Here is a 15,362-nt window from a genome sequence, read left to right on the forward strand (position 1 = left end):
CTTTCTCCATTTAATAAGCACTATATCACACACACACACACACACACACACAAAGGAAACACACATTACCTCGATTTATTCTTTCTTTTCTCCTTTTAGCTGCAAAGAAAGTGTCCGCTCGATTGTGGGTTCAGATCTGTCACTAGTGTGTGTGCGTCAGCCGGCTGGCTTTACGCTAACGGAATACTGAAAATACATCTACTATTTAATAATAAAAACTCACTCCATTAATATGGCCTACGAGAGAAATTAGCAGCAAATATATTAGAATATTGATCAATATAATCATCCTGCAGATGAACATGACCCCTGTATTAGCTGCTCTGCACTGGCTCCCCGTAAAATCAAGAATCACTTTTAAAATTCTTCTCCTCACCTACAAAGCCTTGATTGGTGATGCACCGTCATATTCTTTAAGGAGCTTTAGAAAAATATATTGTTCCCACTTAGAGCGCTTGTAGTACCATATACGCCTCACTAGAGAGCTTGTGAAAAGAAACCATATGTGCCCTCACTCAGAGCGCTTGTAGTACCATATTGCCTCACTAATTAGGGAGCTAGGTAGGGTACTATTATTGCCCCACTAGAGAGCGGTTGCAGTACCATATTGCCTCACCATCAGGAGCTTGTAAAGGTACCATATTGCCCCACTATAGAGCTTGTGGCACCATATTGTCTCACTCTAGAGAGCTTGTAGTACCATATTGCCCTCACTAGAGAGCTTGAAATAGTACCATATTGGGGTTCCACCCACTAGAGAGAGCTTGCAGTAAATTATTATTGCCCCACTAGGAGCTTTGTAGCACCATTATTGCCCCACTTAGAGAGCTTGCAGTACCATTAGCTGCCCCACTAGGGAGCTTGTAGCACCACATTAGCACGTTTCACTCAGAGAGCTTAGGCACCAGCAGTACCATACGTCTCACTCAGAGAGTTTTGTAGTACCATATTGCTCCACTAGGGATCTTAGAAAATTATTATACGTCATTGCCCGACTAGAGAGCTTGTGGTTTTTTTTCTAGACCATTATTGCCCCACTAGAGAGCTTGGTAGTACTATTATTGCTCTGGCAATTAGGGAGCTTGTAGTAATATATATTGCCCCCACTAGAGAGCTTAGAAAATTATATTGCCTCCACTAGAGAGCTTTCTTAGAAACCATATATTGTTCTACTCAGAGCGCTTAAAAAAATGTATATTGTTGTCTCACTAGAGGAGCTTGTAGTACCCAATATTCCCCTCAGTAAAGAGCTTAGAAAATTATTAGTGCCTCACTCAGAGACCATATTGCCCCCACTAGAGAGCTTTCTTGTAGTGTGCACCATTGTTTCACCAGAGAGCTTTGTAGCACCATACGTCTCATCACTACCAGCGCTTTGTAGTACCATATTGTGCCGCACTAGAGAGCTAGAGAAATTTTTTACATTGCCCCTCACTAGAGAGCTTTAAAATTACATATTCTTGCCCTACTCAGAGAGCGCGTAGAGTACCATATTGCCCCCATCACTAGAGCGCTAGTACCATATTGCCCCTCACTAGAGAGCTTAGAACCATATTGCCCTCACTAGGGAGCTTGTAGTACCATATTGCCAAGACTATCAGGAGAGCTTGTAGTACCATATTGCCCCACCAGAGAGCTTAGAAATTACCATATTGCCCCACTAGAGCGCTTAGAAAATTACCATATTGCCCCATTAGAGTTTGCTTGTACCACATTTCCCAGTAAAGAGCTTTTAGTACCATATTGCCCCACCTAGAGAGCTTGTAAGGGCAAGTAAGGCAATCTTTATTTGTATAGCACCCTTCACACACGAATGTAATGCAAAGTGCTTCACATCCTAAAAGAGGGTAAGAGGTGTAAAATAAAATAATGAAATAAATAATAAAATAAAAAATAAAAATAACATCAAATAACAGATCATTTATTAGTATTTAAAATCAGAACATAGAACACGCACAGGGAGCAACAATTAAAAGGACCAGATGCGAAAATGTCTATAAATGTCCAAACGCCTGCCTGAACAAAAGAGTTTCTTTAAATTACTTTTAAACACATGCTCCTCGAGGGCAATGATTTCAGGGGCTACCAGGGGAGAGAAAGTTATCCAGAGCCTTGGGGCTAAAGGCCGCCTCTCAAAAAGCTCGTCACCTTTGGATTTAAGTCTGGTCCTTGGGTATCTCAGAAGTTCTGGGTGGATGACCCCAGAGACCCACTAGAGGAGGTGGTTGGAATGAGATCACAGATATAAGCAGGGGCTTGACTCGTGGATGGCTCTGTGGGTGACTACTAAAACTTTAAAATTTATCCTGAGATGCACTGGTTGTGAAAAGCCAGTGCATGGCAAGGATGGGGGGTGATTTGGCAAGACCTCCTAGACCTGGTGAGCAGCCTGGCAGCGCATTTTGGACCAGTTGTAATACTTATTGACGAATGATTTATTGAGGCAAGTGAACAATGAGTTACAGTAGTCTAGTCTGATGAAACAAAGGCATGTAACAGATTATTTAGTTCCCGGGTATGGGATATAATGGACCTGAGCTTAAGTTATATTTCTTTAGGTGGAAGAAACATGAGCTATGAGGATATGGACATGTGTTTTTCAAAAGCATCGACTGATCAAATATTACACCAAGGTTTCTCAGATAAGTACGTACATTTCCTTAAGGGACCTGTATGTGGTGCCACTTTGGACGCCGGAAGGTGGTCAGCAGCTACAATTAGCACTCTCAGTTTTAGCTGCATTTAATTGAGGAAATTATTTGCCATCCAACTCTCTATGGCAGATAGACATCTATGGAGCATGCAGAGTTTCTCCAAATTATCCGTTTGAAAGAAATCTGAGCTGGATATCATCAGCATAACAGTGGCAAGAAAATGTCCTTAAATCATGCTGATCAGGACACCCAGGGTATAGCAGCGATGTATAGAAAAAGGATTGAGCCAGCACGGAAACCTGTGTGGCACACCACATGGGAGGGGGAAAGTGTCAGGACCCACTCAACGGGCCAACGGCCAATTTCAGGAAACTTCTCTCTTAAGGTATGAGTAAACCAGTCTTAAATAGGATCGCCTCCCAGATATGCCCACCCACTCCCCTGAGCCTGTCCAGCAGGATACGGTGAGTTCATCAGAACAATGCTGCGCTAAGGTCCAACAGGACCAAAAACAGAGCATTTGTCGGAGTCAGAGGACACTGCACGTAATATTTGAGACTTGAGGAGGGAAGTGTTTCGGTGGAGTGTTTTTTATGGCGGAAACCCGACTGAAATTTGTTTAAGATGTTATGGTTAGTCAAAACGCGTGGTGAGCTGGTTTCACAACTTTCCTTTCCAGTAATACCTTCAGATAAAAGGCAGCTTGGAGATGGGTCGGTAATTTTTTAGTTGGGAGGGGTCTCAGATTTGGCTTTTTAAGGAGGGGCTGAACGACCACTCTGCTTAAAGTTGGGACTACGCCAGAAACTAAAGACCTATTTATAATGATGCCCAAACTGGGGCCACACACATTAATTACCTCCCTTTAGCATGGCAGTAGGGGAGAAGTTATCTAGGGGGCTAGAGGAAGATTACAGAGTTTACTATGTCTGTTAGTCTGTCAGGATAATACAGAAAACTACTCAAAGAGAAATTTCATGGCTGGGTAGGGGAGGAGGAGGGAGAGGGGAGAGGGGGTGCAATGTTCGCCTACTTATATCTGTAACTTGTTCATGCAAGAATTAAAAGAAAACGATTACAAGTCTAATATTAGAAACAATAGGTACAGATGAGAAGGGACAATAACTAACTTTAAATAGTACTGAACAATACTCTGGGATTTTTTTGTTTGCTAGAGATGATTAATTTAGAAAAAATACAGCCCTAAAGCTCTTTAAACCAATTCATTAAAATCAGATATGAGCTCTTTAAGGTAGAGGCGGTAGGTACTTGAAGGTTGGAAGATTTCCGAGAGCTCTCTTGTTTTTCGCTGACACTTTCGCTCTGAGAACGCGGATGTCATCATTTTACCCAAGGGCGCTTATATTCACAGAGCGGACAAAAGTGCTAGAAATAGCCAAAGGAAAGTGTTGCCAGCCCTAAAATGGCAGTACAATGTGTTGGTGCTGTAAAGCAGCCAGAACTAAACAGTTCACGTCATCATCAGGGACACTACCTGAACATTACCATTTCGAACCAGGCTGAAATTTCTACAGCTAAGCTGTTTACAATGCGCAAGCTTTTATGCGCCCGCTGGCACAAAATCATTGTCAAAAGATACGTTAAATAATACACATTTGTGATCGGTCACCACTAGTTCCTCAGTGCAGACACATTACCGATCTTTAGACCAATCTGGTGAACACAAGATCCAAAGTATTGCCTGCCTTGCTGGGAGTAGGCCCGGATACATGTTGGATACAAAGCGAAGCGTATTCAGTATATTAGTTTCGAGAGGAAGCTAACGGCAAAACTATCATTGGGGAGCTACGCCATCAGCATGAATGTTAAGAGTCTCCAATTAAGAGAATTCCTATCCAGACGGATGATCGAAACCAGAAAGTCACTGAACTCAGTTAGAAAAGTGCTATTTCGCCGCCGAGGCTTATGCAATTAAAACACAGTGAAAGGATTTTTTCATTCAACTTTGTTCATTAATACTAATGAAGAAAAAGTTCCAACGCTACTAGGCGCCTTTAGGAGAACAGTCTCGTGGTACCATATTGTTCCCCACCAGAGCGCTTTGTAGTAGCACCATATATTGCCTCTCACCAGAGAGCTTGTAGTAAAATTACCATATTGCCCCTCACTCAGAGCGCTTTGTAGTGCACCATATAGCTGCCCCACTAGAGTATTAGTACCATTATTGCTCCACTAGGGAGTTTAGAAAATTATTGCTGCACCAGAGAGCTTGTAGTACCATATTGCCCCACTAGGGAGCCAGGGTACCAAGGCTGCCCTTAATTAGCTTGTAGCACTACATTGCTCCTACTCAGGGAGCGCTTTTGTAGCACTCAAGTTGGCTGCCCCACTAGAGCTTGGTACCATATTGCCTCACTAGGGAGCTTGTAGTACCTATATTGCCCTCATCAGAGAGTTGTAGTACCACATTGTCTCACTCAGAGAGCCAGAAAATTGTTGGCTGTCTCACCAGAGAGCTTAGAAATTACATTGTCTCCACTAGGAGCTTGTAGTACCATATTGCCCCACCTAGAGCTGCTCACTAAATGAAGTGGGTTACTTGTCTTGAGCCTTCAGTTATCAAGCTCCTCTTTATGGAACCAGCTTCATCTTCAGTCCTGAGGCAGACAAAGTCACCCATGAGAGTAGACTGAAGACTTCTCTTATAGTCTTATAGTTAGGGCTGAATCAGGTTCTTCTAGAGATGCTGCTTAGGCTCATAGGCTGCCAGGGGACGTTTGAGGACACACTGAGCACCCATTCTTCTCTCTCTACTTATGGATGAATTTTTCATCTCCATTGCAATATTATGAACTTACTTCCTCGGTCTTTTTGACCGCCACGCCTTCTAGGGTCCATTGACCTGGCTACCCAGGACCAGTTTGCCTGCGGTCGGCCCACATACTGATGCCCACCTCCCGCCTCCCCTCCTTTCTACCTCTCCTCTGTTTCATGAACGTGGGTCCATGTCAACTATGAACCATCAGCAGCTCATTGCTATTCATTAATGCTTTGTAACTCTGTAATGCTCATCCCTCATCCGAGAGGGATCCTCCTGTTGCTCTCCTGAAGGTTTCTCACTTTTCCCGTGACATTTTTTTAAAAATATTGTTTGGGTAGTTGTTCCTGGGATCCCATGGACAAGGTCAGGATGTCATATAAAAGGCCAGATTGTAAAGCCCTCTCGAAGCCCCACTCTGTGATAATGGACTATACAAAATAAAACTGTGGAATTGAATTATATATTATATATGTGTATATATCAGCTGATAATGAACCATATTGCCATAGATACATTTTACATATTTCACCTCTTACATGCACTTGAGCCATAGGTCTCATATGAGCGGTGTGTACCTTTCCCCACAAGCCAAGCGTTTATCTAAACACCCGCTAGGGCTCCATGAAGGACCAGACCCATCACAAGGAGGATCAGAACAAGTTTGGGCAGGAGAGTTAAATATGTACCAAATTGCACACTTATGACCATGTGACATTTCACTTCACTTAGAACAAATTTTCAAAATGTCCACACTTCTCATTTGTGTGCGAGTTTAACATTAATGAGAAATAAAAGAACCCTTTAACCTCTAGAAAGGGTGCAATGAAACAAATAGTTTAACCCTTTTAAAGGGTCTACATATTGCCCCATGAGCAGTGTACCAATTCCCCGATGAGCTTGTGACAATTCCACTAGAGGGGCGTACGGACCATAATTGCAAACGAGCTCATTTTTTCACCAAAAAAATTCCCCCGGGTCATTTAAGGTACCATATTGCCCAGACGACGGTACCCTCCAGCCTTTCACCCCAGGGTCAGCTCGGTGTCCACACCTCGACTAGAGAGCTTGGGCACCACGGTGAGCCCCACTGAGCGAGAGGTGCAGGTGCGTGAATTCACCCCAAAGAGGGGGCGGCATCTCTTTCGTTCCCCAACCCGGTCACAGTTTGAAACCAAGATTGCGACTAGAGAGGGTTGAGTTAACACATTGTCCATGCAGAGAGTGCTTTATCCTACCTCGCACCCCCCAGATGCAGTTGTGGATTCCTAGAGAGCTTGTAGTACCACATTTCCCCAGTAAAGAGCTTGTAGTACCATATTGCCCCACTAGAGAGCTTGTAAGTAAGTAAGTAAGTAAATCTTTATTTGTATAGCACCCTTCACAACACGAATGTACAAAGTGCTTCACATCCTTAAAAGAGGTAAGATAAAAATAATAAAATAATGAAATAAAAAAATAAAATAAAAAAAATAAAAAATAACATCAAACAGATCATTTACGATTTAAAATCAGAACATAGAACACGCACAGGGAGCAACAATTAAAAGGACCAGATGCTGAAAATGTCTATAAATGTCCAAACGCCTGCCTGAACAAAAGAGTCTTTAAATTACTTTTAAACATGCTCTCGGAGGGCAATGATTTCAGGGCCAGGGGGAGAGCATTCCAGAGCCTTGGGGCTACCGCCCCAAAAGCTCGGTCACCTTTGGATTTAAGTCTGGTCCTGGGTATCTGCAGAAGTTCCTGGGTGGATGACCTCAGAGACCGACTAGAGGAGTGTGGTTGAATGAGATCACAGATATAAGCAGGGGCTTGACCGTGGATGGCTCTGTGGGTGACTACTAAAACTTTAAAATTAATCCTGAGATGCACTGGAAGCCAGTGCAGTGCGGCAAGGATGGGGGTGATTTGGCAAGACCTCCTAGACCTGGTGAGCAGCCTGGCAGCGGCATTTTGGACCAGTTGTAATTTATTGACGAATGATTTATTGAGGCAAGTGAACAATGAGTTACAGTAGTCTAGTCTGGATGAAATAAAGGCATGTACAGACATTTCTAGTTCCGCATGGGATATAATGGACCTGAGTTTTGCTATATTTCTTAGGTGGAAGAAACATGAGCGGGTGAGGGATATGACATGTTTTTCTAAAAGCATCGACTGATCAAATATTACACCAAGGTTTCTCAGATGGGTACGTACATTTCCCTTAAGGGACCCCATGTGGTGTGCCACTTTGGACGCGATGTGGTCAGCAGCTACAATTAGCACCTCAGTTTTAGCTGCATTTAATTGGAGGAAATTATTTGCCATCCAACTCTCTATGGCAGATAGACACTCATGGAGTATGCAGAGTTTCTCCAAATTATCCGGTTTGAAAGAAATCTGGAGCTGGATATCATCAGCATAACAGTGGTAAGAAATGTCCTTAAATTTGCTGATCAGGACACCCAGGGGGAGCATGTATAGAGCGAAAAGGATTGGAGCCAGCACGGAACCTTGTGGCACACCACATGGGAGGGGAAAGGTCAGACCTAAACGGCCAACGGCCACCGAGAAACTTCTCTCTTTAAGGTATGAGGCAAACCAGTTTAGGACGCTCCCAGATATGCCCACCCACTCCCTGAGCCTGTCCAGCAGGATACGGTGGTCTACCGTGTCAAATGCTGCGCTAAGGTCCAACAGGACCAAAACAGAGCATTTGCCGGAGTCAGAGGACATCATAATGTCATTTGAGACTCTGAGGAGGGCGGTTTCGGTGGAGTGTTTTTTGCGGAAACCTGACTGAAATTTGTCTAAGATGTTATGGTTAGTCAAAAACGTGGTGAGCTGGTTTGCCACAACTTTCTCCAATACCTTCGAGATAAAAGGCAGCTTAGAGATGGGTCGGTAATTTTTTAGTTGGGAGGGGTCCAGATTTGGCTTTTAAGGAGGGCTGAACGACCGCCTGCTTAAAAAAAGCTGGGACTACGCCAGAAACTAAAGACCTATTTATAATGATGCCTAAACTGGGGCCAACAACACTAATTACCTCCTTTAGCATGGCAGTAGGGAGAATATCTAGGGGGCTAGAGGAAGATTTCATAGAGTTTACTATGTCTGTTAGCTCCGTCTTCGAGATAATACAGAAACTACTCAAAGAGAAATTTCTGGCTGGGCAGGGAGAGAGGGGAGAGGGAGAGGGGTAATGTTCGCCCTTATATCTGTAACTTTGTTCACAAAGAATAAAAGAAAACGATTACAGTCTACATTAGAAACAATAGGTACAGATGAGGAAGGGGGGCTAACTAACTTTAATGGTACTGAACAATACTCTGGGATTTTGTTTGCTAGAGATGATTAATTTAGAAAAATAAGCAGCCCTAAAGCTCTTAACCAATTCATTAAAATCAGATATGAGCTCTTTAAGGTAGAGGCGGTGTACTTGAAGGTTGGAAGATTTCCAGAGCCTCTCTGTTTTTCGACACTTTCGTCTGAGAATGCGGATGTCATCATTTACCCAAGGGGCGACATTCACAGAGCGGACAGTCAGAGTCACAAAGGGTGCTACGTCATCTAAAATGGCAGTACAATGTGTGTTGAAAGCCAGAACTAAACAGTCTACGTCATCATCAGGGGACACTAGAACATTACTATCGAAACTAGCATTGAAATTCTCTACAGCTAAGCTGTTTACAATGCAGCTTTTATGCGCTTCGCTGGCACAAAATCATTGTCAAAAGATCGTTAAATAATACACATTTGTGATCGGTCACCACTAGTTCCTCAGTGCAGACATTACTGACTTTTAGACCAATCGTGAACACAAGATCCAAAGTATTGCCTTTGTTGTGAGTAGGCCCGGATACATGTTGGATAAAGTGAAGCGATTCAGTGACATTGAGGAAGCTAACGGCAAAACTATCAGAGCTATCATTCACATGAATGTTAAAGTCTCCAATTAAGAGAATTCTATCCAGACGGATGATCGAAACCAGAAAGTCACTGAACTCAGTTAGGAAAGTGCTATTTCTGCCGGGAGGGCGATAAATTAAAACACAGTGGAAAGGATTTTTTCGTCCAACTTTGTTCATTAATACTTCGAATGAAGAAAAAGTTCCAACGCTTACCAGGCGCGAGGAGAAACAGTCTCGGTGGTACCATATTGCCCCACTAGAGCGCTTGTAGTACCATATTGCCCCACTAGAGAGCTTGTAGTACCATATTGCCCCACTAGAGCGCTTGTAGTACCATATTGCCCCACTAGAGAGCTTGTAGTACCATATTGCCCCACTAGGGAGCTTGTAGTACCATATTGCCGCACTAGAGAGCTTGTAGTACCATATTGCCCCACTAGGGAGCTTGTAGTACCATATTGCCCCACTAGAGAGCTTGTAGTACCATATTGCCCCACTAGAGAGCTTGTAGTACCATATTGCCCCACTAGAGAGCTTGTAGTACCATATTGCCCCACTAGAGAGCTTGTAGTACCATATTGCCCCACTAGGGAGCTTGTAGTACCATATTGCCGCACTAGAGAGCTTGTAGTACCATATTGCCCCACTAGAGAGCTTGTAGTACCATATTGCCCCACTAGGGAGCTTGTAGTACCATATTGCCCCACTAGAGAGCTTGTAGTACCATATTGCCCCTCTAGAGAGCTGCATTCACTAAATGCGGGGCTACTTGTCTTGAGCCTTCAGTTATCAAGCTCCTCTTTTATGGAACCAGCTTCATCTTCAGTCCTGGAGGCAGACACAGTCACCTCATGTAGAGTAGACTGAAGACTTTCCTCTTTATAGTCTTATAGTTAGGGCTGAATCAGGTTCACCTGGTCCAACCCCTAGAGATGCTGCTTTAGGCTCATAGGCTGCTAGGGGACGTTTGAGGATACACTGAGCACCTATCTCCTCTTCTCTCTCTACTTATGGATGAATTTTCATCTCTCCATTGCACATTATGAACTCTACTTCCTCCCCGGAGTCTTTTTGACGTCACGTCTTCTAGGGTCCATTGGACCTGGCTACCTGGTGGACCAGCTTCCTGCCTGGTGAGCCGGCCTCCTGCCATACTGATGCCCACCTCCGCCTCCTCCTTTCTACCTCCTTCTGTTTCATGGATCGTGGTCCATGTCAACTATGAACTATTCATATGCTCTGTCATATTCATTGAATGTGTTTATGTAACTCTGTAATGCTTCATCCCTCATCCGGAGAGAGGGATCCTCCTCTGTTGCTCTCCTGAAGGTTTCTACCCTTTTTTCCCTGTGACATTTTTTAAAATATTGTTTGGGTAGTTGTTCCTGATCCGATGTGAGGTCAAAGGTCAGGGATGTCATATGTGTACAGATTGTAAAGCCCTCTGAAGCAAATTCGTAATTTGTGATAATGGACTATACAAAATAAACTGAATTGAATTGAGTATATTAGCATATGTGTATATATCAGCTGATAATGAACAACATAAATGCCATATATACATATACATGATTCTCACTTGCTCTTACATGCACTGTGAGCTGTCAGGTCTCATATAGACGGGTGTGTGCCTTTCCTAATCAAGCCCAATCAGTTTATTTAAACACAGCTGGACTCCAATGAAGGAGTAGACCCATCTCAAGGAGGATCAGAAGAAGTGGACAGCATGAGAGTTAAATATGTCACAGCAAAGGGTCTGAATACTTATGACCATGTGATATTTCACTTTTTCTTTTTTAACAAATTTGCAAAAATGTCCACATTTCTCTTTTTTTTGTGTGCTGAGTGAACATTAATGAGAAATAAAATGAACTTTTAACATTGTAGCAAATGGCTGCAATGAAACAAAGAGTGAACATTTTAAAGGGGTCTGAATACTTTGCGTACATAAATCGTACGTAAATCGCCGCCGATGAGTTTCTGACAATTCCACGTGGAGATGGAGGCGATACGAGACGAAAATGCAAACGAGCTCATGTTTCCCCTCAAATATTCCCTCGGCGGTCATGAAGGTACTTCACCTCTTGTTGGAGACGATCGGTACCCTCCAGCCTTTCACCTGGCTCAGCTCGGTGTCCGACACGTCGATCTGCAGAGGGAGCTTGGGCACCCAGACGGTGAGCTGCAGCTGAGCAGAGAGGTGCAGGTACGTGAAGTTCACCGCCAAAGAGTGACGGCCGCGCATCTCTTTGCCGTTCACCCAGACCTGGTCACAGTTTGGGGAAACCTGAAGAGAGGACGAGAAGAACGAGAGGGTTGAGTTCAAGACATTGTCCATGCAGAGAGTGACATTTATCTCTGACCTCGCACAACAGATGCAGTTGTGGATTCCTTGAGCGAGTATTCATTACAACATTTGTGCTCCAGCAGCCGGTAAGACAGCGTACACTTTTATTGCTCCTGTAAAGCACTTTGGAACACAATATTGTGCCCTAGAAAGAAAGGTTAATAACAAGCTTCTGTAGCTTCTTGCTGCCACATCGGTGGCATTTGGGGTTTGTGCATACCCAGGAAGCGCCCATGTCACCTCCGCCAATCCGGAGCGTGGATTACATGTGCACCGTTCTAAAAACGAGTAAATCACATTCATTTGAAGACATAAGTATCATTTCTTTGAACACATGAATCCACCCACGAGAGTATTGCCAACCTTCGCCCTGCATTTTAAGCGGTGTGCCGGTGGTATCTGTTCTTTAATATGAAGAGGACTGGAGGGCAAAAAGGAAAATAATAGAAAATGTCGATCTTACACTATGAGAGACTATCGGTCATCTTATTTGACATCAATCTTTACAGTAATTCATATGAAGTCAATTCTAGATTTTACAGTCATACATTATGTTACATGTTTAAATCATGGATGGATTATCAGACCAGGATAAGCCCCAGGGACCCAAAGAGTGGGGGGCCCCCTTGGCCCTCCACTTGCAACATTTTAGTTAAAGATGACTCCACTGAAACACAAAAGGACAACAAGCTGATGGTTCATTACAGCTCAATAACCGTGTCTGCTGTCTCTAAGGGCGTCTACTCAATAATAAACCGTGGCACTGTACATTATCACTATTATTGTGACCCTGAGGAGGGTCCCAACACCCAGGATGACAATATACATATTGTAATAGTATACGAAGCAGTTGAAAACACCAACAACAGTAGTTACGTCCTAAAGCACCAGAATGTGGTATTCCATAATGATGGAAAAGCATCTTGTTTAAGAACAGTGTTCTTCAAATTCAGTTAATACTGAAGGGCAAAACATGCATGTGGACACTAGATCATTCTGGTCCTGTTTCACAACGTGGACAGCAGCCTTAAAGGCCTTGAAGGCCTTAAAGAGGACAGGAGAAGGATCCGTGTCCGTTTCATTCCCCCCCCCCTCCTCGCTTCTCCGACTGCACGGCCGATGGAGACGACACGGATCCACGAAGAAATCATGCGTGGGCAGCCATGTTGTCATGTTTGCTAACGTGGTTGCAGGAGCTGATTGTGTTGATATTGTGTTTATGAAAATTAGACTTTCACTGACTCCATCCTCTGCATATTTAAGCTATGCATTACATATTAAATCAGACCAATAGCTGCACAGCTGTGTTGGGTATATTGCCGTTGTGTTTCCTCATTTTTTCGGATTATTTCTTTATTTTATTTCCACGGCCGTTCATCCATTCCCGGCATGTATTTAACTTCTCCTCCCTCTGTTTCTCACACTCGTGTTTCCTTTTAGTCTCACTTTGATCTCGCCACACTACACTCACTAGCCCCGCCCCTTTCTGATTTCACTCTCAGCCTTTCATTTAACATGAACTCCTTTTGTCTGTCTGGTCTCATACAGTCTGTCTCTCACCGTCAGTCTGTCTCTCACCGTCTGTCTGTCTCTCACCGTCTGTCTGTCTCTCACCGTCTGTCTGTCTCTCACTTCTTGTCTGTGCCCCCTGAATTTTGAGTTTTTCTAATGCAAAACTGCCAATTTCCATAAATGTCGCCTTTCCGTCCCCTCGGCGCTGCCTCCCATTCATTATACCGCTCTGTTTTTAAATGCATAAATATGTATTCTCAATATTAATTGAGCTCCCTAGTGTCTCTTCTCTCGTTCAGCAACACCATCGCTCATATTCTCCCAGAGATACCAGGCTTCACACCTCATTTATCCACAATTATTATTTTACCACTTTGTATTTTTTAAAACCTAAAAACATGTCTGCGGGTCCTGTGTATTTCAGAGACTTTGAGAGTTTTCACAAACCGAGGGGGAGTAACACGGTACAGTGAGGAAAGCCAACATATTTTACTGAGGGTATTTTTAATGGCAAACGCCAGTATTTTTTCCATTATTTAAAAAAGAAATGTGCAAGAGTCCACTTCCTACTCGGCCTTTATCCTCTTTTATGTGATTGTTTTAGTTCTCTATGCCTGCACAGTTTCTGTATATTCCGTCTCCCCTCTCATCCACTAGAGACAACCGTTTACAGACCCAGATACTTTTCTCAAGGATGGAAATGACCGAAAGCCTCGAGGAGAATGAATATTGGGCTTCAACGGGACGCTCACGTCGCTCTGTGTACATGCATTCCTCAAATGTGTCTGACCACACAAAACAATAAGGGAGAAAATGTTTGCCAAAACACAATTGAATCTACCCGATAACTTGAAAAACCCACATGTGAAATGGTACTTTTCAATTTTACTGGTCGAAAGTATGATTTTACACATAAATGTCACACATAAATAAATGAAGAAATACGCGTGGACACATAAATAGAGACATAAATAAATGAAGAATTACAGAAATGTAGAAATAGATTTATTTAATGATGTCCTGTTTAGGTATAACTTATATATATATATTCCTGTATTCATTTATTTGTTTATACATTTATTTTGTTGTTCCAGTATTTATTTATTAAGACATTTATAAAAGCATTTATTCATGTTTTCACACATTTATTTATTAAGACATTTATTTAAGCATTTATTTATTTATTCCTGTATATATTTATTTATTCATACATTTATTTATTTATTCCTTTATTTATTTATTCATACTTAATTCATTTTCTGTCTTCCATAGTTTATTATCAACAATCAGACTTTCCCTGATAAACAAACAAGCACACACAGCGCTGACACACATTTATTGTGGCGGATGTCATTTTTTTTCTGGGTTCCTCCCGAAACCCTTTCATCTCAAAGGAGGTTCACATGTTGGGAGCTAAACCATTTCCCCTCCATCTTCTCGCACCTTTTAATTTCTTTCAATTTCAACTTCCGCTTCTATGATCCCCGACAGAAAAGAGAAAGGCACCCCACCCTCCTCCTCTCCGCTCACGCGTTTCAATTTCCGTCTCTCTTCTCTCCCACTGACTTTCTCCGTATCCCCCCCCCCCCCCCCCACATCCTCTGATTTCCCTTCTCTTGACCCTCTCTTTTCCCTTTTGTTTCCACCTCGCCCTCCCTCTTCATCTTCCTCTCTCTCTCTCTGAAACCTGATTTACCGCTTGTTAACATCAAAGGGATGTTGGACTGTTGGCGCCTCAAACTATTTCTCCAAATCATTTTTATATTCCAGGTATAAATCGGTGTGAAAGCGGCACTTTGGTTTCTGTGGGTTTCCATTGAAGGTCGAAGACAGCAGGAATGGAGGGGATGCACAACGGCTCGTCATTCCTCCCACAGGTTGGCTGAATTACTTCATGGCTGAACGCCTCGGTGGAACATATTTAGAAAAATAAAGTTTTGAGTACATTTTTTTTTGTCAGCAATTGAAAAGTTTGAAAGAAATCGGATCGGAACTTTTCAGGTCAGCAACAGGGGAGGATTTTATAGTTTACAAAACTGTGGCATGCGGGAAACGAACAGCTCGTAATCCTCCTTCTACAATTGCAACAGCATGTTGAATTGCATACGCCACGGAAATAATTCATAACCGCCTCACCTGCTTACAGCCGAGCAGTGAAAAAAGGCATTTGTGGT

The 15,362-nt window shown here is 43.0% G+C and overlaps 1 protein-coding gene across 1 annotated transcript in view; it reads right to left on the bottom strand.

Moving 5' to 3' along the window:
- si:dkey-215k6.1 (transmembrane protein 132B) overlaps nucleotides 1-15,362 on the bottom strand; it is a 247,211-nt gene that overhangs the window by 19,195 nt on the left and 212,654 nt on the right. The window contains 1 exon segment of the mRNA XM_056420146.1: nucleotides 11,411-11,616. Within this exon segment, the coding sequence (XP_056276121.1) occupies nucleotides 11,411-11,616 (206 nt within the window).

Source organism: Pseudoliparis swirei, chromosome 7 (assembly GCF_029220125.1).
Source record: "Pseudoliparis swirei isolate HS2019 ecotype Mariana Trench chromosome 7, NWPU_hadal_v1, whole genome shotgun sequence".
NCBI lineage: Eukaryota > Metazoa > Chordata > Actinopteri > Perciformes > Liparidae > Pseudoliparis > Pseudoliparis swirei.